The 27,112-nt window shown below is 32.4% G+C and overlaps 1 protein-coding gene across 1 annotated transcript in view; it reads left to right on the top strand.

The window, feature by feature from the left end:
• The window catches only part of LOC142324898 (protein takeout-like), a 59,396-nt gene extending 32,613 nt beyond the window's left edge, over nt 1-26,783 (top strand). Inside the window, exons 3-6 of the mRNA XM_075366015.1 lie at nt 9,229-9,376; nt 9,752-9,888; nt 15,123-15,272; nt 24,743-26,783. Coding sequence (XP_075222130.1) covers nt 9,229-9,376; nt 9,752-9,888; nt 15,123-15,272; nt 24,743-24,894 — 587 coding nt within the window. The 3' untranslated portion in view covers nt 24,895-26,783. The remainder of the gene's footprint in view (nt 1-9,228; nt 9,377-9,751; nt 9,889-15,122; nt 15,273-24,742) is intronic.
• The last annotated feature ends 329 nt before the right edge of the window (nt 26,784-27,112 follow it).

Here is a 27,112-nt window from a genome sequence, read left to right as displayed (position 1 = left end):
CAACCCTCACGACCACGACTATCCGCCCTTCACTAACACTAAAATCCACGCCCGCGCCCATCCTCGACTTTATTGCGTAGCAACTTAGTGGCAAACGAATTAAAAGCCCTCCAATTTTCATGTGATGTCAGAATAAAACGTATAAAATTCTCTGGCTGGAGCCCATCCAGGCCAGTCTGCCTACGTAAAACGCGCCATTCTTCACACTGGAAGATTTATGTTCCGCAGTATCCACCCTATTACAATATATGCAACAGGAAGAACTACGTCTGCCGAACCTATGCATATAATACTCGTAAGTTCCATGACCTGTTAACATTTGTATCATGAAGAAATTCATTTCGCCATGATTCCTATTTAGCCAAAGATCTATGTCTGTAATTAGCCGCCTGATACAATTAGAACCTCCACCTATCCTTCATTCCTTCATTCCAGGAATTCCTTCATTTTCCAGGAATTTTTCGTAACCTCCATCGCATCACGTTTCCTCATACCTTCATATCGCTTCATTCGTTATTTCACTTGCAGCTCAATTGGCGGGGCTGAAGCTAGCAAACAGGCTGCGTCAAATGAAACGGTCCGACATCCACATATCACGGCCAACAACGTACGGCGATGTAAACTTTGAAGACGAGTTAAATTTCTTTTAACATCTACGGCGGCGTCTCAAACCGATACAGCATACAGAACAGAAGACATAACTGTTGACACTTCTCTTGGAAGCTCTCGGAGCAGATTGAGTAGAAAGCAGCATGTTCAACGATTTAAAAGTCTTCTCGGATCTCGCGTAAGAGTTAAGAATGTGTTGGGTAAACTTATAGGATTTATCAATCCTGACACCCAAATATTTAATGCTTTCACTGAAATGCATTATGAAATGTCATTATTGAATCCCAGGTAACAGACCCGGACCCATCGGGTTAGTCTAGTGGTTAACGCGTCTTCCCAAATCAACTGATTTGGAAAGTCGAGAGTTACAGCGTTCAAGTCCTAGTAAAGCCAGTTATTTTTACACGGATTTGAATACTAGATCGTGGATACCGGTGTTCTTTGGTGGTTGGGTTTCAATTAACCACACATCTCAGGAATGGTCGAACTGAGAATGTACAAGACTACACTTCATTTACACTCATACATAACATCCTCATTCATCCTCTGAAGAATTATCTAAACGGTAGTTACCGGAGGCTAAACAGGAAAAAGAGAGAGGTAACAGACCCGAACGCATTACGTACATCCAGCATAATGATCGTGGGTATTTTCCTGGTCCTTCAGGTGCTCCTTCTTTCCGCAACAGACGTGCTAACCACTTTCTGAATAGCTTGCACCGTGGACCGTCCTTTCCAGAAGCTGTACTGACTTGTATGAATGCCAGCGACCGCATTAAGCTCCTCAATCATACTAGACGCTAGCATCCTTTCCACGGCCTTCCCCATGTTGTTAATTAAGCATAGTAGTCTATAATCAACATTAGGCACGTTTTCAGCAGATTTCGGAAGGAAGACCAACCTTGAATCCTTCCAACACTTGGGAAAGCTTTTGGCCTCAAGACCGAAATTAGCAATGTCGGTCATCTCCCAGGGCATTTTACTGGCTAGACCTTTTAAGACCGCAGCTGGTATTCCATCAAGTCTCTTGAGATCACGTAGCAGATGAATCGCTTTGACTATTTTCTCCTGCGTGAATCTCTTACGATCACATTCTACGATTTCGGTTAAACCATTCTCCTCCCTATTGAAGAGTTAAGATACCTGTCTAGAAGCCGACTCTTCCGTGAGGACGGGTAATCGCCTACCAAACCGCTTCATTGCAATCCGATAGGCTCGCCCCCACGGATCTGCGTCGAGTTCGCCACATAACTCTCGCCATTTCATCTCTTTTGACTTTTTAATCACGTAGTTCAGAACGCGTCTCGCATTGACATAACTCCTGGCAGCCTCTTCATAATCTTCACCACCAGCCACTCTCAACCGCTGCTTTATGCGTTAAACCGTTGTAGGTTCCTCCTAAGTTGAGTAATATTTTCAGTCCACCAATACACCGGATGATGCCTACCCACTGCCTTTGGTATTTTTGCAATCTCTTGTATTTATCTCTTGAAGAACTTCAGGTGACAGCCTTCGACCATCTGCCAGCTGTCTGCGGTGGTCTCTGCACTCCAGCTGTTCTAGTTAGGAGGTCTTCGATCTCTAACATCGTGGCAAGATGTTCACTGGCAGTCTCATTCTGCAGGACCCTCCAGCTGCAGCTGGAGTGGTCCCAGCCACCACCCAAGATGGTCAAGTCCAGCACGGACTGATGCCATATCGCTTCAAATGTAGGGGTCTGATCATTTAAACAGTATAAACCAGTAGACACCATCAATTCTGTCAGGACTTCGTCTCTTCTATTCGTATAAGAACTGCCTTACAATTAAGGTCACCGATCTGGATGACCTATTTCGGGAATCTTGTGATGACATCATGAAGACTCCACATATAGTTTTCGAAGTCTTGATAATCGCAATTTGGGCTGATATAAGCCCATATCAAAACAGCGTCTGTCAGTTCAATAGCTACGATACCCTGATCTTTATGAAACAATTGAAAGCCCCATCTGCCACTGATATTGCGTATGGCAACATCTCCCGCCATATCTGAGCACCAATCTCTCTTTGCGTCTGTAAACCGATTAGGCTCCGTCGTGATCAAGAAATCAGCTCCCAGACCACTAGCCAGTTCCCCCACTAGATCGTGGGAGAGAATACACTGCTATTTGCATTCGATAAAACAGTTACAGAGTAATTTATTCAAACTTTTATTCAAGGTATTTAATGTTGTCTATCAATTGTTTGACTCAGTTCAAATCTGCTTGAATGCGTAAAAAAATTATTTTTTATTCACGCCAAAGAAGTATAACTTCTTACGTGCGTGTATAAGTACACACGAGCTTTTTTTCGTCTGTTTTTCTTCAATAAAAAGCTATTCTTAACATTTTTATTTACTTTTAATTTGCCGTATTTACATTAATTTTCTCAGAATTAAATTCCCTATAAGTTTTGATACTAAATCGTCCGCATTTAATAGTCCTTTAACAAAGCTATTTTACTACAAACCTAAAAAAAACTTGTTTTTCGACACCGAATTTTGTGTTTTACGTTGGATATCTTAAAAAACTACTGGAATTACAGTTCTGGGAGTTGTTTAATCCTACTTCCCCCCCAGCTCAAATTGTATAAGAAACCACCAATTTTACTTCTTAATTTGGGATCCAAAAATTACAATAGGGCTTCTTTTAATTAAAAGAGCTGAAATCCGGGCGAAATCTTTCGCTAGCCATATCTCGAAAACAAAACGTTTCCAAATCTATGTTTATATGAACTCTTTTCATTATTTTCACCAGTAGAACATATCCTGGAAAATTTTCCGTTTCTTCATAGGACACTGTATATTAGTCTAAATAAAATTATTAATAAATGTTTTATTAACTAATAAATTAATTAATTATACCGAATAGTACATGAGCATGATCAATAAAATGTTTTCAGGTTGTAATGCAATCAAATTCCTCGTATGAAATATTAATATAAATAAGCAAATAGTACTTCACTTATATTGCAAAAAAAAACTTTAATAAAATGATGACACTGCATAAAAGCATGGCATTAGTTATGGAATATATGTACATAATGTCAGTGAAATACTTCTTGAATTTTTAACTTTATTTTTTTTTTATAATCTAACCTCTTAATGGGCTAATAACTCTAAAAAGAGCAGTTGTAAAATCAAAGTTGCAAGATGGATCCAAAAAATAAGATACACCCATGAGGAACATCATTAATTATTTATACTTTGATAAACTTAGGTAACTGGGTTATGATTAACCTATTATTTTTTTAAAAGAAAATCTCATTTTGCTGATCAGTGAATAAATTTGAGATAATAAATTATTTTGCTTTGTGTTTGTTTAATAAAATGTTCATGCAAGGCATTTTGTGTAGATCTTATCAAAAATATCTGGTGGCTAATAAAAGAAATTAATGAATGAACTAAAGGAGAAAGAAGAGAAAAATATTTCACATATTTTGACACATGCTTCATATGGAAACAGGAAATAATTTTATTAGGCATGATCTTGCATGTAAAGTGTGTTCAATAGTGGGCATAGTTAGTAATTCAATAAGTCTTCTTTTTGTTGTATTATAATACAGTAATTTGTATTATTCAGTGACAATACTTTTGGGTATGGTTGCCTGATTGAACATATATTACTAAGTTGCTTTCTATAATAGTGACTCAGACATTGGCTTACAACTTTATTAACGACCAAATATAGTTTCTCAATAAAAAAAATAAAGCCACATGCATGGGAGTTTTGGAGAAGGAATTTTATAATATAAATGGTATAAAATGTTTGAAACTTAAAGGAGAACTCGAGTAAAATGTAGAAAAAGAAGATTTATTTACAACTTACATGAGAATCAGGTAGCAATAATAATAGCAGAAGCTGAAGAAAGGAGACAATTTCAAAAGTGAGTGATGCAAGAATACAGATTTGTCATTGCTTTTCAATTTATGTATTGGATTGGGAAAAGGTTTCTTCATATTTTCTTAGTAGATGGCTTTAGGATCACATAACTCTGGTGATATTAATTAAATCTGGCAAAACTTGTGTGCTTTTGAAAGGTGACATGTCACTGAGTATTTTTATAAACGTTATGATTTTATTAGTTTATTTATTTAAAAGTTATTGTGTCTTGTAAATATGTAAAAACAAAAGAAGAGATTCGTTAAATTTTGAAATTTTATTACAAAAAGGGAAGAATGTAATTCAGGTTGCTAAAATAATTTGTGATGATTATGGGCAAATCCACATTAGTAGCCGTAATATCAGAAACGAACTAAACATCGACCGCTAAACAGTTTTATACCATTTGAAGAAGGTGGATAAAAAAATGTCGATGTTTGAATGCCACATTAATTTTTTCCTCATGTGTACATTGCAATCTGTTCAACTAGTGAACATGTATGAAATGTAAATGAGGTGTAAATCTTGCATAGACTCAGGCTAACTATTCCCAACCACCAAAGTACACCGATATCCACTGTCTAGTATTCAAATCTACTTAAAATCAATTAGCTTTTACCAGGATACAAACCTCACAATCTTTAACTTTGATAATCAGCTGTTAAACAACTGATTTGCGATGAGTTAATCACTAGACCAGCTCGATGAGCCCACATCATTTAACAATGAAAAATTTAATGGATTGAATTTCCACCTGTAAATCATCAATCAAAATGGAATGAAATTGAACCATTTTTGAAATGACTCATTACAGGCAATGAAAAATGAATAACAGTGTTGAATCAAGGTGAAGCTTCGTAACGACTGGCAAAGCCAGTATTGATGCCAAGAAAAGTGATGGCGTGTATGTGGTGGGATTGGAAAGGAATTTTTCACTATCAGCTGCTGCCACCTGGTTAAACAATTGATTTTAACCTCTATTGTCAACAACTGGAAAGATTATACCATGCAGTTGAGATAAAGTGACCAAAATTGATCAGTAGGAAAAATGTGTTTTTATTACGTCAATGCCAGAACCCACACATCTTGTGTGATCCATTGAAAATTAAGAGAGCTTAGCTGGAAAATTTTGATTTGATCTGTAGTCATGACCCAGCACCATCAGATTACCATTTGTTTTGGTCTCTACAAAACTCTCTTAGCAGTAAAAAGCTGATTAAAATAGAGACCTATGAAAATCATTTATCACAGTTTTCGTCCAGAAAACTTAAGTTCTATAGCAAAAATTATGATTTTTAGCTAAAAAATAACAAAACGTGGTAGATCAAAATGACACAAATATTGTTTAACAAACTTCATTTGAAATTTAGAAAAAACCTTGTTTTACTTTTTCATTAAATTACAAAAGAAGCTTTTTTTCTCAGCCTACTACTGAAGAGGGTATGTAGGAATTTAAAGAACAGTTATTGGAAGGACAGTTAATGGAAATAACTGAAGGATATTATGAGAATAGTTACTGAAGTAATCTAATAACAAATAATAAGGTGTTTCTGATGATATTGTTCTTTTGGTGGAGACCAAAGATGAGTCAAAAGAATTACTGATTGAATGAATACAATGCTTAGATAAAAATAAGATTTTATCATAAAAAATAATGAAAAATGTAATGAAATTTGAAAGAAAAGAGGAATCCCCTACCTGAAATATTAAGATAGATAAATATAAGAGTAAATAAGTGTATCTGTTAAAACCTGATGGTTCCATGATTCCTATGATGTCTAGTAATAGCATCTTGGAAACAAAAGGGTGTTAAGTGTGAATAAAATTCCAGTAGCCAAAACTAATGCTTCCTGTAGATCAACAGAGTTGAAGAATGGGATTCAGTGTTAGAAGCAGACTGCAAGCAGGGAGAGAAATTTTATAGATAATAAAATTTAATATTTAACTTCCAGTCATGAGTGGTTGATTTTTTTTTTTTGGTCTACAGTCATTTGACTGGTTTGATGCAGCTCTCCAAGATACCCTATCTAGCGCTAGTCGTTTCATTTCGGTATACCCCCTACATCCTACATCCTACATCCCTAACAATTTGTTTTACATATTCCAAACGTGGCCTGCCTACACAATTTTTTCCTTCTACCTGTTCTTCCAATATTAACGCGACTATTCCAAGATGTCTTAGTATGTGGCCTATAAGTCTGTCTCTTCTTTTAACTATATTTTTCCAAATGCTTCTTTCTTCATCTATTTGCTGCAATACCTCTTCATTTGTCACTTTATCTACCCATCTGATTTTTAACATTCTCCTATAGCACCACATTGCAAAAGCTTCTAATCTTTTCTTCTCAGATACTTCGATTGTCCAAGTTTCACTTCCATATAAAGCGACACTCCAAACATATACTTTCAAAAATCTTTTCCTGACATTTAAATTAAATTTTGATGTAAACAAATTATATTTCTGACTGAAGGCTCGTTTCGCTTGTGCTATTCGGCATTTTATATCGCTCCTGCTTCGTCCATCTTTAGTAATTCTACTTCCCAAATAACAAAATTCTTCTACCTCCATAATCTTTTCTCCTCCTATTTTCACATTCAGTGGTCGTTCTTTGTTATTTCTACTACATTTCATTACTTTTGTTTTGTTCTTGTTTATTTTCATGCGATAGTTCTTACGTAGGACTTCATCTATGCCGTTCATTGTTTCTTCTAAATCCTTTTTTCTCTAGAATTACTATATCATCAGCAAATCATAGCATCTTTATCTTTTCACCTTGTACTGTTACTCCAAATCTAAATTGTTCTTTAACATCATTAACTGCTAGTTCCATGTAAAGATTAAAAAGTAACGGGGATAGGGAACATCCTTGTCGGACTCCCTTTCTTATTACAGCTTCTTTCTTATGTTCTTCAATTATTACTGTTGCTGTTTGGTTCTTGTAAATGTTAGCAATTGTTCTTCTATCTCTGTATTCCCATCATTTATGAATTTATATTTCACACCCATTCAATTGAAGATCAACATGCAGCATTTGTCCAGTGTTTTTCTCAGCTATAAATGCATGGTGTTGAATTATCCTCATTTATCCTAGTTAAAGGCTTCAATTATAATTGTTTTATTGTGATTATACTTCATTCTTTCAATTCTCCATTAACATACTTCCCACAAATATTTTTTATTTTTTACTTGTTCTTTTCTTTATTTTTTTAAATTTATTTAATCATATTCTCTGTAGTGTTTATCCTCATAGTATTTGTTTCCCTCATGTTTAATTTTATTCTACACTTCCCCATTTCTTCTTTGACACCATTATCTCAGGGTGTTTTGTTCTCATTGGTTATGATTATCATATAATTGGAAAATCTGATGAAGTGTAGCTCATGATGTCCTGTATTTATTTTTTCTTCTTTCTCTATCATATTATACTGTATGTTTATATATTTCATATCCTTCAAGAACTCATCGGGTTGGCCTAGTGGTAAAACTCATTATTGTAAATCAGCTGATTTCAAAGTCGAGAGTTCTTAGGTTTGAATCCTAATAAAGATAGTTGTTTTTATTCGGACTTGAATACTAGATTGTGGATACTGGTGTCTTTGGTGGTTGTGTTTCAATTAACCACACATCTCAGGTATGGTAGGCCTGAGTCTGAAACAAGAATACACCTCACTCACATGTCATGAACAAAGGATGCAGCTGCCTACAGGCTCCAAATCCAGAAAGCTGCATGGGATCTGGAGTCTTCTGGAATATTCATAAGATATATATATATATATATATAATATCTTTCAAGTATGATAAGATGTGGTCCTTTCTTAAATGGAGAGTATCTTTTTTGTTTATGTTAAGTGTATTTGTGATTTGTTTCTATGAGGAACTTTTTCAAATCTTGACTCTATTTTATGATAAAGTCGTTTTATTTCATTACAGTTTAGAAGCTGTTTCCAATTAGACAATTTTTTAAAGTAGTATAAAAAAAGCTGATTGATTCACCCCTTGTAACACTAAATGTTTTTGAAAGCAAAAATTTTATCATTCCTGTCAATGGCTTCATAGTGGACACAATCCCATGCTTACCCTATGCATACTTTACAAGATGTTGTGCTATGATAGAGAGACAGCAATGTGTGATTTGGGCTTCAAAATGTTTTTCAAATCAGAATAAAACAAAGTAGTATAGTTACTAGAATAATGATGGTTTTGATGAGATTCAAAATAATTTTTTTTTTACATCCAGTTTCAGACTGCGCAGTAGTCTGAGAGGATGAAATTTTTAACTTCAGTAAGAAAAAGATTTGAAAGCAAGATTATTCTCAAAAACCATGTACAAATATTTTAATTAAAATATAAAAACAGGTGGCTATTTTGTTTATTTAACAATCATTATCAGCAGACTTTAAGAGAAAATTATACTTAAAAAAATAAGTAAAAATTAAGTAAGTGTTTTGTAAGTATTGTTTATTTGTCAATTAATATTTATTTAATTTTTGTTTTACAATAATTTTTTCAACAACCATTTACCATAGCTCTTTATTTATATTTATTAAAAAAAATCAAAACTTGAATAAAAAGAATTAATCATGATGGTTATCATTCACTGAAACCTAGAAAAGTAGAACAAACATTAAATTACGCTGCAGTTCAATTTATTTATGTTTTAATTTAAGAAGTAAAAACAAACATTACTAACAGTTCTTTGAAAAAAAATCTTTTTGTTGCAGGTATCCCCAGCTTAGGAGTACTGCCCATTGATCCATTAAATATAATGAATTTGGGTATAAAGCAAGGGTCTGGCCCAGTCAGCATTGATTTAACATTTATTAATATAAATATGACAGGAATTGGCAGTCTTGTCCTAAGATCTGTTGAGTAAGTGTTTTTAAAATTCAACATTAAGCAGTGTGGATAGAATTGTGCACTGGTAAAAATGATCATGCAGAAAAGAATTATTAAAATAAAATCTAAAAATTAAAAAGAAAAAGAAATAAATAATAACTACTGCAATTTTATTACTACAATATTTTAAATTTTATTTTAAGTTTACTTAAAGATTATTTCAATCATAAAAATAATTTTTAATAGTAACATTTATTTTCAACCACTGAAATAATATTAGGAATTCATTTGGATTTAATCTTATAAAGATTTTCTTATATGAGCTGTATATGATACTGTTCTGTTCTAATCTTTTAACCCAAAAATATTTACTGTGTGATAAATTCATATATTTATTTTGATTTCTAGCACAAACTGGGATGAATACAAACTTGAAACCAGAGTTGATCTTATTGAACCAATTGTCCTTCAAGGTGACTATAAAATAAATGGAAAAGTCCTGATTTTACCAATCTCTGGGATTGGAAAATGTAAATTAACACTAAGTATGTAACTGCATATTATTACTAAATAATGATTTTTATATTTATTTTTAATTAAAAAGTTTATATTAAATTGTTTAGTTTATACTTGACCTCTATTAAATGGTCTCTGTTTATCAATGTTGTCTTATAGAGGTAACACTGAATTCAAGATTTCCTGCTACAATTGATTCCTGTAGTGAATCACGTACAGCAATAACGTAAATTAGATTTACTCTACCACCAGATGTTCAGTTTTATACTTAAATTTATTTCCATGAAACAAGGATAGATTCTTCTGACTAAGATTTGTAATTTCTAAGTTAGTTCGTTCATTTTGATTTTTTAAAATTATACTGCCTGAATTTATTTAAAAATTATAAAACCTGTTTTTACTACCTGGGATGAAAGTAGTGTTGACAATGCTAATAGTACAGTAGTGGGGATAATATTCTATCATAGGTAGCAAGACACAGGCATTTTGCTGTACTCATGTTCTTAATTTTACATACTTTGTTTTCATGTTTTATAAACAGTACTTTTCATACTAATCAACACCAGATTTTTTTTTATACTACCTTCACAATACCTCAGCTGAGTTCTAACAGCAGATTACACAACCATATCGAGTGCAAACTTGTAACATAATCAAATAAACTGAAAGCAAACAAAAATTATACTGTTCCCAAAAAATCTTGTAAAAGAAGAATGTTAACATTAAAGCATATCTTATGCTATATAAGATATGCTTTAATGTTAACATTCTATAGCACATTATATAGCATATCTTAAATCTATAAGGTCCATATTTCCCTGCCCTCTTGACCAGATATAACCAAAATTAAATGGTACCCATGCCATACATACAGGTATAGTTGAGAAAAATTTAATTCAAATCAGTCAATCCAGTCTGGAAATATCAAGAAGAAAACAAGGTAACATACATGTGTACATAAGTACACGCACCTAATGGAATTTTTCACTGCTAGAATAGCATTTTTTGGTTTGAGAGAGTTATCAGATATTATGATTTGAAAAAACCCTGATATGGAAACTTTGACCAGATTGGTGTATTGTGTTTTATACAAAATGTTGTATAGCATTTCAGTATAACTACTTTGTCAGGAAAGTAACAGAATTACCAGATCTGCAGATAAAATGAGTGCATGAAGTTTTATGGAAAATTCTGAGAATGGATTTAAGATGGAAGAAGAATGAAAATAATAGGAACATTTTGTAGAAAAACAAGATATGTTTCAAACTAGTAAATTATTTAAAACAAATGAAAATTTTTGAATGGGATGGTCAATAATTTTTTCAGACAAGTTATATATCACTCGATATGTTATATATATATCGATAAGTTATGATTAGACTGATGACCATTAATGTCTTCAAAAAATCTGTATCCAAAGGATCAAAGATGATATTCATACATGTGGTGCATTCATGCACTACAGTAGTAATGCAATACAGGAGAAATCCCAAGTGCACTTTTGACATTTAAATCGAAGAGAAACGAGAACATTGGAAAAAATATAAATGCTGAGAACTATGAAAAATGACTGGAAATAAAGCTAATATCTAACTTTCTAACTCAATCAGTTTTGATAATTGATGACGCTCGCTACCGTAATGTAAAATTACACTATGCTTCAAAATCAGATTGCAGAAAACAAGAACTCTTGGATTGCCTAAAAAGCAGAAATGTTCTGTATTCAGTGTATACGTTAAAAACTAAACAATTAAAATTAATATGTCCCACTACAATTAATACTACTACAACAAATTATTGGAGAAATATGGTCACATCATATTAAGATTGCCACCTTACCACCCTGAACTCAACATGACAGCTGATTTGAGCGAAAATGAAGTCAGGCTGCAGAAGAAAATGTGTCATATCAATAAAATATAAAAGAAATTGCTGAGAAAAGATTTTATGAACTGTAATTGAATAATGGAAGCAGTTCTGTAACAAGCTTTAAAAATAGAACAGAATTATTTGGAGAAGACAGAGTTGTTGTTATGCAGACTGGAAGTTTACTATAGCTAACAATGATAGCAAAAGTAGAATCACAATTGCCAGACCACTGTCAAATGATCTGCTTTTGCACTATGAAAGTAACAGAATTTAGGTTTAACACAACAAGACTGCATGTTATCTTGGAAATTTGTCCAATGGAGATAAAGCTTTAGGTAATATTTTATACATTAAACTAATGATTCTTTTTACTTTATTTTATAGTTTTAAAAGATCGTCACTACGATACAGATGAGATGGATGGGATAGACCATTAAAAACACTTATTCCTTTCCTACTTTTTCTTTTTGATAAAATAAAGAAATTTAAAACCCTAAAACCCTTAAATTTTAAACCCTAAAAATAATAAATAAAGTACAAAAATAAAATTAAGCAATAAAAATTAATTATACACACAGACCTCCCTCTATGAATCATGAGACCTTGCCGATAGTGAGGGAGCTTATGTGCTCAGTGATACAGAGTATCTGGACCAAAGGTGCAACCAGATTGGTGTGGTATCTGTTGAGAGCTAGACTAAGGAATGGTTCCTGAAAGAGAGCAGCAGCTCTTTCAGTAGTTGTTATGGGCATTGGTCAGGAGGACTTAATTGGCCATATCATTGCTCAATCTTCTGAGTATTGCGCAGCTAAAAGCAATGGAAAACTACAGCTGTTTTTTTCCAAGAAAATGTAGCTCTCTGCATTTTCATGTAACAAAGCTGTAGGGGCCATCTATGATAAAGTATTCTGGAGGTAAACTAGTTCCTCGTTCAGATCTCCAGGTGGGGACTACTAAGGAAGTGGTCACCAGAAAATTAAAAAATAACATTCTACGAATTGGAACATGAAATGTTTGAAGGCTAATAAAGGTTGGTAGGTAAGAAAATTAAAAGAGGGAAATGGATAGGTTAAATGTAGATGTAGTAGGAATTAGCGAGGTTCAATGGGAAGAGGAAAACGACTTTTGGTCAGGTGATTTTGGAATAATTAACTCAACTTCAAATACAGGGCAGGCAGTAGTAGGTTTCATAATGAACAAGAAAATAGGGAAGAGAGCAGAGTATTTCAGAATGCATAGCAATAAAATCATTGAAATAAGGATAAAATCAAGACCTAAGCCAACAAGGATTGTTAACATCTATATGTCTACAAGTCCCCATGATGATGATGAGGTAGAGTGTGTATACAAAGAAATTGATGAAGCAATTAAACACGTAAAAGGGGATGAAAATTTAATAATAGTTGGAGAATGGAATGCAAGCACTGGAAAAGGCAAGGAAGGAAATATTGTGGGTGAATACAGGCTGGGCAAAAGGAATGAAAGAAGGGACTGATTTATTGAGTTCTGCACGAAGTATAATTTACTAATTGCCAATACCCAGTTTAAAAATCATAATAGAAAAATATCCATATGGAAAAGCCAGGCGATAGTGCAAGATATCAGATAGATTATATCATGGTTAAACAAAGATTTAGAAATCAACTCGTCGACTGCAAAGCTTATCCTGGAGCAGACATTGATAATGACTGTAATTTAGTGATAATGAAATGTAGATTGGGGTTTAAAAACCTGAAGAAAATGTATCAGATGAATCTGTGGAATTTAGAGAAGCTTGAGGAAGAGGAGATAGAGTAAATTTTTAAGGAAGACATCGTAAGAGGTCTGAATAAAAAAGGTAGGGTAGAAAATATAGAAGAATGGGAGAATGTTAAAAAGGAAATTCTTAAATCAGCAGAAGCAAGCAAAAAGTAGTGTGTGTAGCTTTATATGGAATTGAAACTTGTACGATTGGAGTACCTGAGAAGAAAAGATTAGAAGCTTTTGAAATGTGTGCTATAGGAGAATGTTAAAAATCAGATGGGTGGATAAAGTGACAAATGAAGAGGTGTTGGCAAATTGATGAAGAGAGAAGCATTTGGAAAAATATAGTTAAAAGAAGAGAGACTTATAGGCTGCATACTAAAGCATGTTGGAATAGTCGCTGTAATATTGGAGTGACATGTAGATGGAAAAAATTGTGCAGGTCGGCAACGTTTGAAATATGTAAAACAAATTTTTAGGGATGTAGGATGTAGGGGGGTATCCGAAATTAAACAACTGGCACTAGATAGGGAATCTTGGAGAGCTGCATTAAACCAGTCAAATGTGTGAAAAAAAACCACATTTAAGTGTACAATTAAAATGGATAATAAAGAGAAGAGATCCATTTGTCATACAGCAGATTCACATACTTGCATGTAGTGTGTATTTTTTATATATTCTTTGTGCCTCACCATCTGTTCAAGAATAAAATCTTCAAAACTGTGTTGAAAAACTGCAACCTCAAAGCAGTAGTAATATAGCTTTCTAAACTTTGATGAATAATACATCTCTCTGTCATTTGTACTTGTTAATTTAGGTAACTGTTTCAAGATAGTGACTGAAAATTCAATCTTCATTGGATCTGTATTGATTATATACATGTTATTTAATATACCTATCAGCTTTATTCTTTTCCACTGTCCAGTATTAATTAGTATAACAGGACAATCATATGGGATGTAAAGTCAGACTTCAATTTTACCCATATCTGGTATTTATATTCAGATCCACAGATTATTATATACAGGACTAAAGAAACATACCATAGTATAATTTAAGCTAGTGGTTCCCAAACTTTTCTGAGTCGCAGTGCCCTTTTCAATTAAAATTTTTCCATGGTGCCCTACCCTAAGTAAAAGTATGACTACTTGTAAGTAAGAGATAAAGATAAATAAAACTCATGTATCTTCATTATTTTTTTACTTTATTAGCGTTAAATTAATAATTATAAATGTCTTAGTTCAATTAATTATGAAGCTTTTACAATATTTTGCGGCACCCCTGTGAAGAGGCTGTGGCTCCCTGGAGTGCCACAGCACACAGTTTGGGAATCACTGATTTAAGCCATATGTTTTTATGAAGAATGCAAAATTACTAGAAAATTTGAAATAAAAACATACAAACTCATAATTATTTTATTTAAAACCATTTTATGTTTTAATCATTTTTATACAATAGTTATTTAACAGCTAAAAATAGAATGTTATTTATATTTTATTTTTATATTCTTGATTGTGGATTTTTTATGAATGTTATATATATATTTTTATTTACTGCAATTCTACTTACAATTGATAGAATGGTATTTATTTATACATAACTGTATTTCAGTGATCTGAATTTTGTTGCCTTGTGATGTTTTCTGTTACAGGTAATGTTACAGCTTTTATTGGTGTTTATGGGAAAGAATTGATCCGAAACAAAAAATCTTACATGGAAGTAACAGATTTAAAATTTAGGTTTAACACAACAAGGCTGCATGTTTATCTTGGAAATTTGTTCAATGGAGATAAAGCTTTAGGTAATATTTTCTAAATTAAACCAATGATACTTTTTACTTTACTTTATAGTTTTAAAAGATCATATAATTATTTCAACATAAATATAGAATAATTCTTTTAACTGAGTTAATAATCTGCAATATTTCTGTCCATCATAGTTTGTGTTGAAAATTATGTAAAACTACTAATTTTTTAATAATGAAATGAATCAAATATATTTAGATTACATTTAAAAAACTCTTATCACTATGCAATTAGTAACTTATGAGGCCAACTGCCAAGACTGGTGCTGCTGTTTTTCATTCTCATCACTTGATATTACTGTTGGAATTTTTTTATTTTTTTTTGAGTCAGGAAACTATGTATTAAGAATGTGATTGAGAAGAAAGAGATTTGAATCTAAAACACTTTTCAACAAATTCTAAATATATTTCAGCATGATAATAAAAAAAAAAGGCATAGTAGTAACATAAAAACATTCTATAGCAGGAAAGGATAAATATTTGCTAATCACTTTAAGAAAAAAATCAAAAATCCATCCACATTAACAACAATTTTGATATTTCACACATATATGAAAAAGGGTTACCTGTTAAGGTAACCCTTTTTTTAGTACAATAATAATGTACTAAATTAATAGACACCAATCGATCTAACACACTTTTTTAAAAATTCTTAATACATACGTTCTTATATCAAAAAACCACCAGTAGTAACGATCAGGAGATGCCATAATAAAAAACAGCATCATCAGTCAATTTCAGCTGTATGCAACAAACAGCATTATATTGTAAGTCTTAAAATGTTAATTGAATAAATTTGGTTCAGATTGTTATTAAAAAAAAAAATAAAATAGATTTTAGCTAATTATCATAATGTAATTATTATATTAATAGATTATGCCTCCTCTATGAATCATGAGACCTTGCCGTTGGTGAGGGGGCTTGAGTGCTCAGGGATACAAAGTAGCTGGACCGAAGGTGCAACCATATCGGAGAGGTATCTGTTGAGAGCCAGACTAAGGAATGATTCCTGAAAGAGGGCAGCAGCTCTTTCAGTAGTTGTTAGGGGCGTGAGTCACAATGACTTAAACGGCCGTATCAACATCACTCAGTCCTCTGAATACTGCGCAGCTGAAAGCAATGGAAAACTACAGCTCCTTTTTTTCCAAGAAAATGTGGCTCTCTGCATTTTCACATAGCAATAATGGAGGCGCCTTCCTTGGTAAAATATTCCGGAGGTAAAATAGTCCCCCGTTCGGATCTCCGGGTGGGGACTACTAAGGAAGGGGTCACCAGAAAATTAAAAAATAACATTCTACGAGTCGGAGCGTGGAATGTTAGAAGCTTAAAAAAGGTTGGTAGGCTAGAAAATTTAAAAAGGGAAATGGATAGGGTGAATGTGGATATAGTAGGAATTAGTGAGGTTCGGTGGGAAGAGGAAGGCGACTTTTGGTCAGGTGATTTTAGAGTAATTAACTCAGCGTCAAATAATGGGCAGGCAGGAGTAGGTATCGTGATGAACAAGAAGATAGGGAGGAGAGTGGAGTATTTCAAAACGCATAGCGATAGAATCATTGTAATAAGGATAAAATCAAGACCTAAACCGACAACGATTGTTAACATTTATATGCCTACAAGCGCCCATGATGATGATGAGGTAGAGTGTGTATACGAAGAGATTGATGAAGCAATTAAACACGTAAAAGGAGATGAAAATTTAATAATAGTTGGAGATTGGAATGCAAGCATTGGAAAAGGCAAGGAAGGAAATATAGTGGGTGAATACGGGCTGGGCAAAAGGAATGAAAGAGGGGACCGACTTATAGAGTTTTGCACGAAGTATAATTTAGTAATTGCCAACACCCAATTTAAAAATCATAATAGAAGAATATACACTTGGAAAAAGGCAGGCGATACTGTAAGGTATCAGATAGATTATATCATGGTTAAGCAAAGATTTAGAAATCAACTTGTTGACTGCAAAACTTACCCTGGAGCAGACATTGATAGCGACCATAATTTGGTGATAATGAAATGTAGATTTGGGTTTAAAAACCTGAAGAAAAGTTGTCAGATGAATCGGTGGAATTTAGAGAAGCTTGAGGAAGAGGGGGTAAAGAAGATTTTTGAGGAGGACATCGCAAGAGGTCTGAGAAAAAAAGATAAGGTAGAAAATGTAGAAGAAGAATGGGAGAATGTTAAAAAGGAAATTCTTAAATCAGCAGAAGCAAACTTAGGCGGAATAAAGAGAACTGGTAGAAAACCTTGGATTTCAGACGATATATTGCAGCTGATGGATGAACGTAGAAAATATAAGAATGCTAATGATGAAGAAAGTAAAAGGAACTATCGGCAATTAAGAAATGCTATAAATAGGAAGTGCAAACTGGCGAAAGAAGAGTGGATTAAAGAAAAGTGTTCAGAAGTGGAAAGAGAAATGAACATTGGTAAAATAGACGGAGCATACAGGAAAATTAAGGAAAATTTTGGGGTACATAAATTAAAATCTAATAATGTGTTAAACAAAGATGGTACACCAATATATAATACGAAAGGTAAAGTCGATAGATGGGTGGAATATATTGAAGAGTTATACGGAGGAAATGAATTAGAAAATGGTGTTATAGAGGAAGAAGAGGAAGTTGAGGAGGAGGAAATGGGAGAAACAATACTGAGATCTGAATTTAAGAGAGCATTAAAAGATTTAAATGGCAGAAAGGCTCCTGGAATAGACGGAATACCTGTAGAATTACTGCGCAGTGCAGGTGAGGAAGCGATTGATAGATTATACAAACTGGTGTGTAATATTTATGAAAAAGGGGAATTTCCATCAGACTTCAAAAAGTGTTATAGTTATGATACCAAAGAAAGCAGGGGCAGATAAATGTGAAGAATATAGAACAATTAGTTTAACTAGTCATGCATCAAAAATCTTAACTAGAATTTTATACAGAAGAATTGAGAGGAGAGTGGAAGAAGTGTTAGGAGAAGACCAATTTGGTTTCAGAAAAAGTATAGGGACAAGGGAAGCAATTTTAGGCCTCAGATTAATAGTAGAAGGAAGATTAAAGAAAAACAAACCAACATACTTGGCGTTTATAGACCTAGAAAAGGCATTCGATAACGTAGACTGGAATAAAATGTTCAGCATTTTAAAAAAATTAGGGTTCAAATACAGAGATAGAAGAACAATTGCTAACATTTACAGGAACCAAACAGCAACAGTAGCAATTGAAGAACATAAGAAAGAAGCCATAATAAGAAAGGGAGTCCGACAAGGATGTTCTCTATCTCCGTTACTTTTTAATCTTTACATGGAACTAGCAGTTAATGATGTTAAAGAACAATTTAGATTCGGAGTAACAGTACAAGGTGAAAAGATAAAGATGCTACGATTTGCTGATGATATAGTAATTCTAGCCGAGAATAAAAAGGATTTAGAAGAAACAATGAACGGCATAGATGAAGTCCTACGCAAGAACTATCGCATGAAAATAAACAAGAACAAAACAAAAGTAATGAAATGTAGTAGAAATAACAAAAATGGACCACTGAATGTGAAAATAGGAGGAGAAAAGATTATGGAGGTAGAAGAATTTTGTTATTTGGGAAGTAAAATTACTAAAGATGGACGAAGCAGGAGCGATATAAAATGCCGAATAGCACAAGCTAAACGAGCCTTCAGTAAGAAATATAATTTGTTTACATCAAAAATTAATTTAAATCTCAGGAAAAGATTTTTGAAAGTGTATGTTTGGAGTGTCGCTTTATATGGAAGTGAAACTTGGACAATCGGAGTATCTGAGAAGAAAAGATTAGAAGCTTTTGAATTGTGGTGCTATAGGAGAATGTTAAAAATCAGATGGGTGGATAAAGTGACAAATGAAGAGGTATTGCGGCAAATAGATGAAGAAAGAAGCATTTAGAAAAATATAGTTAAAAGAAGAGACAGACTTATAGGCCACATACTAAGGCATCCTGGAATAGTCGCTTTAATATTGGAAGGACAGGTAGAAGGGAAAAATTGTGTAGGCAGGCCACGTTTGGAGTATGTAAAACAAATTGTTGGGGATGTAGGATGTAGAGGGTATACTGAAATGAAACGACTAGCACTAGATAGGGAATCTTGGAGAGCGGCATCAAACCAGTCAAATGACTGAAGACAAAAAAAAAAAGATTATGCAGTCAGTTTATTATTTTAAAAATACAAACAAAATTTGAAACTTAAAGAATATTTTATATAAAATAGAGTGCTGAGTAATGAGTGCTTTTGATTGGAAAGTCAATTTTTGTTTTTCTAAATTTTATCCATACTTACAAATTTTTAATTTGTATTTAAGGTTATGTGCTCGATTGATGGCATTACCTTTATAATTTGACTTTAACTCTATAAATAAATGATTATTTCAAATTTGGTTTCATCATTTGAAGTGAAATTTCGTCCAGCAAACTTTTAATTCAGGTTTGGGAAAACAGGAAGTAAATGGTGGTAGTAAAAACCCAGCAAATACGATGCATGTGGAAGTACGTGCAGGCGCATTATCGTGGTGAAAGAGCACTTTCTTTTTGGCTACATGTGTACATTTAGACTATATAATCCTTTCAATTGGTCCATTAGTAAAGCTTAATATGCCTTGGTGATGGTCCTACCTTTTTCCAGTTGGTCTATGAGCACTACACCAAGAAAATCTAAAAAAAACCGTCATCAAGACTTTTTCTGGATGGCTTTCTTGGAACCATTTTGCCTTTCTTTGGTGAAATTTCACTTGCTCTCACCCATCATTTGGTTTCTGGCGTGTAATGGTAAATCCAAAAATTTCAGGCAGTACCAATAGTCCCACTATATCATTTCATATATTATTTAAAGAGCTCGATGAGACGAGAAACATGGTACAATTAAAACTAAATTCTGATCACCCACTCTAAAATGATGGCCTACAATGTGTTTGTTTCAGGTAGCTAGAACTACAGTTCTAGCTACCTGAACATTTCAAAATGTTCCAAACTTTTATATATGATGCAAGTCCTTAGTAACACCAATTGGGGAGCCGATCGGTCATGTATGATACGTTTTTACTATTCCTTTGTTCGTTCCCGTTTAGATTATGGTTGTATCGCCTACTCTTCAGCTCGTCAAATAGTTCTTAAAATGCTGGATGGTGTACATCATGCTTTCCTTCGGCTTGCCACAGACGCGTTTAAGTCAAGCCCTGTCGCGAGCTTACTTGTAGACTGTGGTGAACCATCAGTTTGGGATAGACGAGACCAGCTTTTATTATCTTATTTTGCTCGTCTCAAAGGACAGCCAAATCATCCGGCTTTTGACTCAGTCCTTAGAAATCCTAATTTAGGAAAGTATGAGGACCGTCCACGTTGTACTGCACCTGTAGCTGTCCATACCCGACGTCTGCTGCAGCATATAAATGTTGACAGCCTGTCTTTCTTTCTATCATATCCGTGCTCATGTCCTCCGTGGGGAATAAACCTTATACATTTTATTTTTGACCTTACGACGTACAATAAACAATCAACACTACCTACCAGCAAATGTTTCAATGTGTTCTCTCCAAGATGAACCCAGACGCGGTGGTATACACTGAAGGATCGAAACAAAACGATACCGTTGGTTGTGCGTTTGTTATCAATGAAAGAACTTATATGTTTGGTCTACCCGGTATTACGAGTGTGTTTACCGCTGAACTTACGCTATAAATAAGGCTCTAAATATCATTAACCCTAAATATAGAAACATTCTTATTTGTAGTGACTCATGTAGTGCTCTCCAAGCCTTAAAAAAACTTTTTTTCCAAACATCCTATCGTCATTGAAATTTAATAATAACGCAATCGCTGAGTTGAATAATAGCAACACAGAAGTAAGTTTTTGCTGGTCCCTAGCCACGTAGAGATTTCAGTTAATGAACATGCAGATTCCGCTGCCAAAGAAGCATGTAATCACCCTCCTTTCACCACCCGAGTTGCTACTTCTGATTTTATTAATTATATAAAACAATCACTAAGAGCAAGGTGGCAAGGTGACTGGACTGCTACCGTTGATAATAAACAACGGCAGATTAAAGATTCTGCGTTGCCATGGGACTTCTCATGCAGAAAAACTCAGCGTGAGGAAGTAGTCCTCTGTCGGTTGCGAATAGGACAACGAGAGTCACACACGAGTACCTGATGTCAGGAAGATACGCACCCCTATGCGCGCGATGTAACTGCCTCATGACTATGCACCACATACTCATAGATTGCATACGTTATGCGGCGTTGCGTCGTAAATTTAATCTACCCAGAAACATCCGTGGTATCTTGTACAATGATAATGAAATTTTAAACCGAATGTTTCTATTGCTACGTAGTACTGTGTTAACACAAAAAATTTAATATTGTCGTATATATTTTTTATGTTAGGTTTTTATGGTTTTTAGTTTTCTTTTTAGTCTTTTTGTTATCCGAGAATGGGCCCTTTACATCCATCTCGGACTTTAAATTCTATTCACTTTTGGTTTTATTTTAGTTTTTATCTGTGATATTAGTTGTAAGTTTTATTTATCTTTTAGATTACCTTTATTTTCTTTTATTTTTGAATTTAAAAAAATCCGGGCGATGATAACGCGCAGACGTTTTTCGCCCCCCCCCAAAAAAAAAATTTAGAGTAGTAAGCTTTCAGGGTGGTGTGGAGACAGAGGCGGCTAAAAAATGTTAAATGGGTCATACAGTCATATAATATTTGTTTTAAAGGTATTTGCGAGAAATGGAAAATGATATCAAAAAAATTAAATTCTGACTATTTAAACCAAAATGGTGACCACAAATGTTATTACATTAATTAAAAACTGAAAAAATTAATCATTAAAATTTTTCAAATATTCTTTTAATTAAACTTACAGTCTTTAATTTAAAAATAATTATTAAATAATAATTAATTTAATAATTTTTTTAACATTAAAATTTTATTTCATAAAAAATTTTAAGAAAGTAATTTTGGTAGTTGGCATTGTCAACAGCTGATCAACAATTAAACAAAGGTAAGTTACATTTTTCAAAATTTATATTCATTGTTGATTTTGTTATAAATAGCTAACAGATGTTGAAAAGTAACTATATTAGTATTATTTTGGGATGAAGTTTTGTGTTTTTTATTCATAAGCTTAAAAAAGTTTAAATTACAAAAATCAAAAAATAAAAAACGTAAAAAAGATAAAAGAAATCGAAATTAAAAAAAAATTAACTTAGATAACAAATTTTAAGTTGATAGAAACTTGGTTTTGTTTTTTAAAGTTAAAATAATCTATGAAAACCTCTTTGGTAAATTTTTTTTTTTATTTAAAGGAAGAGTAAAAATAAAAATATACAAAGGAACAGCTAATGCATTTAATGCATGGCATCCAAATCATACAATTTCCAGGATCACATCACAAATTTAATAGAAAACTTTCAACGCACTGGTAGTGCTTTAGATGATAAAAAGCCTTGTTGACCAAGTACAAATGAAGTTATTGAAGAAAGAATATTAACAGAGATTTCTCTTAATAATCAAAAATCAACAAAAGTGATTGTACGAAATAATAATTTATCTAACTAGAGAAGTAGAGAAGCAATATCATTTTTTAAATGAAATAATTAAATTAGGTGGTATTTTTAATTCATGAAATTATTGGACTTTTTAAATAAAATATAGAATTAACTACGCATGAAAAAGTAAATAAATTGCAAACTGTTATTTACTAAAATTAAATAACATTCTTTAAGGTTAAAGAAGTGTTTGAAAAATTTTAGTAATTAATTTTTTCAATTTTTAATTATTATCATAATGACATTTGTGGTCACCATTTTGGTTTAAATAGTCAGAATTTAACTTTTTTGATACCATTTTGCTTGTCTTGCAAAGAACTTTAAAACAAGTATTACATGACCATTTGTCTGATGTAACATTTTTTAGCTGCCCCTGCCCATCACCCACCCTGAAGGTCGAATATTCTAAATTGGATCTTACTGACTTTGCCTCTCTTATCAAAGAAGATTTCCAAAGAGAGAGTCAGGATATCGCAAATAACAAAAAAAATGAAAGGGGGAGGATACAATCGTAGTTCTAGTTCTGAAACCAACACATTGTTGGCTGTCATTCTGGACTGGGAGATCAGAATTTAGTTTAAATTGTACCATGTTTCTTGTCTGATCAAGCTCTTTAAAATATCAAGTGACCATTTTTAATTGCTCTCACCCTGCTGCAACAAAAATAGGGTGAAATATATGTTCACTGAAGTAGGCTCTCAGTACAAGGAAGAATGTTGCAAATCACATCCAGTTATCTCAATTATAAAAGAAAGTTAGAGGGCGTGTAAGTTACTTTTCAGCCATCCGGTATATGGCTGTTTACCCACTAGGTTGGTTTGTGGTGAACGCGTCTTCGCATATCAGCTGATTTTGAAGTCGAGAGTTCCAACATTCAAATCTTAGTATAGGCAGTTACTTTTATACAGATTTAAATACTAGATCACAGATACCAGTGTTCTTTATTGGTTGGGTTTCAATTAACCACACATCTCAGAAATGGTTGAACTGAGACTGTACAAGACTACACTTCACTTACACTCATACATATCATCCTCATTCATCCTCTGAAGTAATACCTGATGGTGACTCCTGGAGGCTAAACAGGAAAAAAGTATAGCGCTGTTTACAGCTTTTAGTTATAAATTTTACGGAAGAGCACTCAGCTTCATTTACATTACAGAAAACTAAATATAATCTTATAACTAAAAATATGTGTTGTAATAATAAAACTTCGATAGAGTGAGTATATTTACAACTTCCAAAGCAGGAAAGGTATAGGCACTGTGCTTTTGTACCTGTAGAAAGATACCTTCATAAGCCATGTGAGCTAATGACATGTGCACTTTACTATATTACAGTATTTACACATTTTTATTTTTTTGGAAAAGGTTAATGATGTAATAGACCAGCCTAAGAAATCAAACAACTAATAGATTAGGTGGTAGAGTCTAATTATTGTTATAAACACATTTTTATATTCAATACATTCTGGTATCACTTAAAACTCACATACATTTCTTAAATAATAGCTGTTGCCAACATTTTTTTCTTGTTCACAACTCTGGACATTAGGCCACAGCATATGGTTTTATAATCCTAACAGAATATAGAGTGATTACAATATTGTTTAATGTCTACAAGCACAGACTTATAAATTAAATATAAATACAATGATCTTACTTTACTTTCTTCAGTTCCAAGATTTTCTTCCAAAATGTTTTCCCAAATTGTGAAACAATCAGTTTTTAATTGTAATTAACGTTCTTATCAGTATAAAGAATGGGTTTATGTTTTTCATTAATTCTTCACTTACTTTATACATTTAAAAAAAAAAAATCATTAAATTTCATTTTGGTTATTATTTAAGTATGAATCTACCAAAATATTAATAAGTCTGCAGAAAATTTTGTGTTTGTATTTTAACAGGTGACAATATGAATTCATTCTTGAATGAGAACTGGTCAGACATTTTTAAGGAACTACATCCATCAATTGAAGCAGCATTATCACAAGCATTTAAAGAGATTTCCAATCGGATTTTCCTCAAAGTACCATTCAATCAAATCGTTTTAGAGTGAAATTTTATTCTGAGAGTTAATCAATAATGTGATAATTGGTACTGGTGCAGCCCAGTATCCACCTTATATCATTAGAAAGTTCTGTTTAAATTATTTATAGATATATGTTCAGTTATTTTAGCTTTCAGCTTGAACAAACAATTCTGTGTTTTACGGAAAAAAAATATTAATAATAAAAAACCAATAGTGAGCCAATAATTTGTTTCTATTTTATTAAACAAAAAATATTGTGTCTGAAAGCAATTATAAAATCTTTTTCAATTAATTCTTTGTTAATTTTCTTTTAATTAAGTTTTTCTAACTTAATGCATTTATATTTTTTTGTTGATTAAAAAATGTATTTAATAAGTCATGAAATATTATTGAAACAATGAATACTGTAAATTTTGATTAATAAAATTGATGTAGTTTGTGTTATTTAATAATAATTTTTATAAAATATAACTACGAAAATGGTGAAAATACAGCCATTACTATTTCAAATAGCATCTTTTAAGATGAATTATTTAGTGAACATTGTAATAAAAAAATACTTATCATCTACTGTATGTATGAAAAATTGGAATATAGAAGTAAAAAATCCAAAAAAATATGATCATATTCCACCTTTTAATTTTTTTATTCACTAACTCACCTTTGCTATTTTTACCTCTCAGTAAGGGATCAATAGTCATGAACTGCAAAAAAAAGTAGTAAAGGTAAAATAAACAGTATTATCAAAATGTTCTCCCCAATATTTTGGCAAGAATATTTCTTTGATGGAAAATCAGTAATATTATTTTTAACAAGTAAATGGCAGTCAGAAATTTCTGTTTTTAGTTTTTAAATTTGGCAATTGTCACATTTGATCCCTTTGATCACTTTGATCCCTCATATTGAGTGAGTCATTATGAGTAGCTCAGAAGAGGTTTTTTGGATTAATAATTTTTAGAAATTATCTATTTTTGTAGTAGATAAAACATTATCATTATGGGAAATTATAAATCACTGCAGAATAATAGCTATATCACTGTTAAGACCATTTCCTTTAAGTTGTAATGAGATTAATTTTTTCAAAGCAATGTTCTTTTATTCCATATTATAAAATCAGTACATTTTTATTTTCACACAATTTTAAAATCTGTTCTTATAAACTTACATATTTTATTTTACAAAAACTAATGAATTAAAATATCAGTTCATTTTTTTTGTACCATAGAAATTGTTGATTTTTATATTGAAGTAATACTAATATATCAGAATGATACAACTATTAAGTGGTTATTATTATTATTTTTTTTTTTTAGTAATTCAGTCTAATATTTAATTAGTGGGAATTGGAATTTAAATTTTTGGTTGTATTCTGTATTTGTGACCTGTTACGTTTATTATTATTATTTTTTTTATAAATATATTAGCAGACAAGCGATACACCAATGCATTCTTTGTGAAGACGATTGTAATCTTTTTTACTTTTATTCAATTGATAAATGTTGTTTAAAATTTGAACTGTAAATACACACATTTACTAGTTAAAGATAGTTTGGCTTTAAAATTAAATTTGGAATGCATATCTACATGGAAGTTAGATTTGATAATTTACTCAGTGTATTAAAGAACAATTACATAGGTTTTGTAGTTTGATAATAGAATAGTACCTGCTTCCTACAAGACATTTTTGGATGTGATGCCTCAGACAGCAAAAAATCTTGTGCCATCTTGAATATAAAAACAGAAAAATATAATAAGTTTATAAACTAGCAGTCATTTTTATGTTGATTACATAAGTTGGACATTTTATGTATTACTGGCAAAGTTTTACATTATTGTACTGAGTGAGATGTATTTCTTATTCTTACTAAGAACAATTTATATTGTATTTTTAATAAAAAAAGACTTAAAAGTAATAATTTTTTCTGTGTTTTAATTATTCCTTTATATAAAGTGAAACTTATGTGAAGTAGCTTCTTCATAAACAGGCCATTGTAGAATGTTCTTCAGTTTAATATAATACTTACTGTTCCGTTCCATGTCGAGCCGTCCGGTGCTGTGATCTAGTGGGTGCTAGTGCTCACTGGAGAATTCTGCTCGTACTAGCATTCGGCGCTCAAATCTGATCCAAGGCGGTCACGTCATACTCTTAGTCCGGATGGACTCCATTCTTTGTTCGGATGAACGTTAGCATTAATGTTTTATTTAATTTTATATTTTTTATTTTTACATGTCAAGTTATACGTTA

This window comes from Lycorma delicatula, chromosome 1, assembly GCF_047948215.1.
Source record: "Lycorma delicatula isolate Av1 chromosome 1, ASM4794821v1, whole genome shotgun sequence".
In the NCBI taxonomy this organism is placed as follows: Eukaryota; Metazoa; Arthropoda; class Insecta; order Hemiptera; family Fulgoridae; genus Lycorma; species Lycorma delicatula.
Note: the sequence above shows the minus strand (reverse complement) of the source record. Positions and strands in the feature narration are given on the sequence as shown.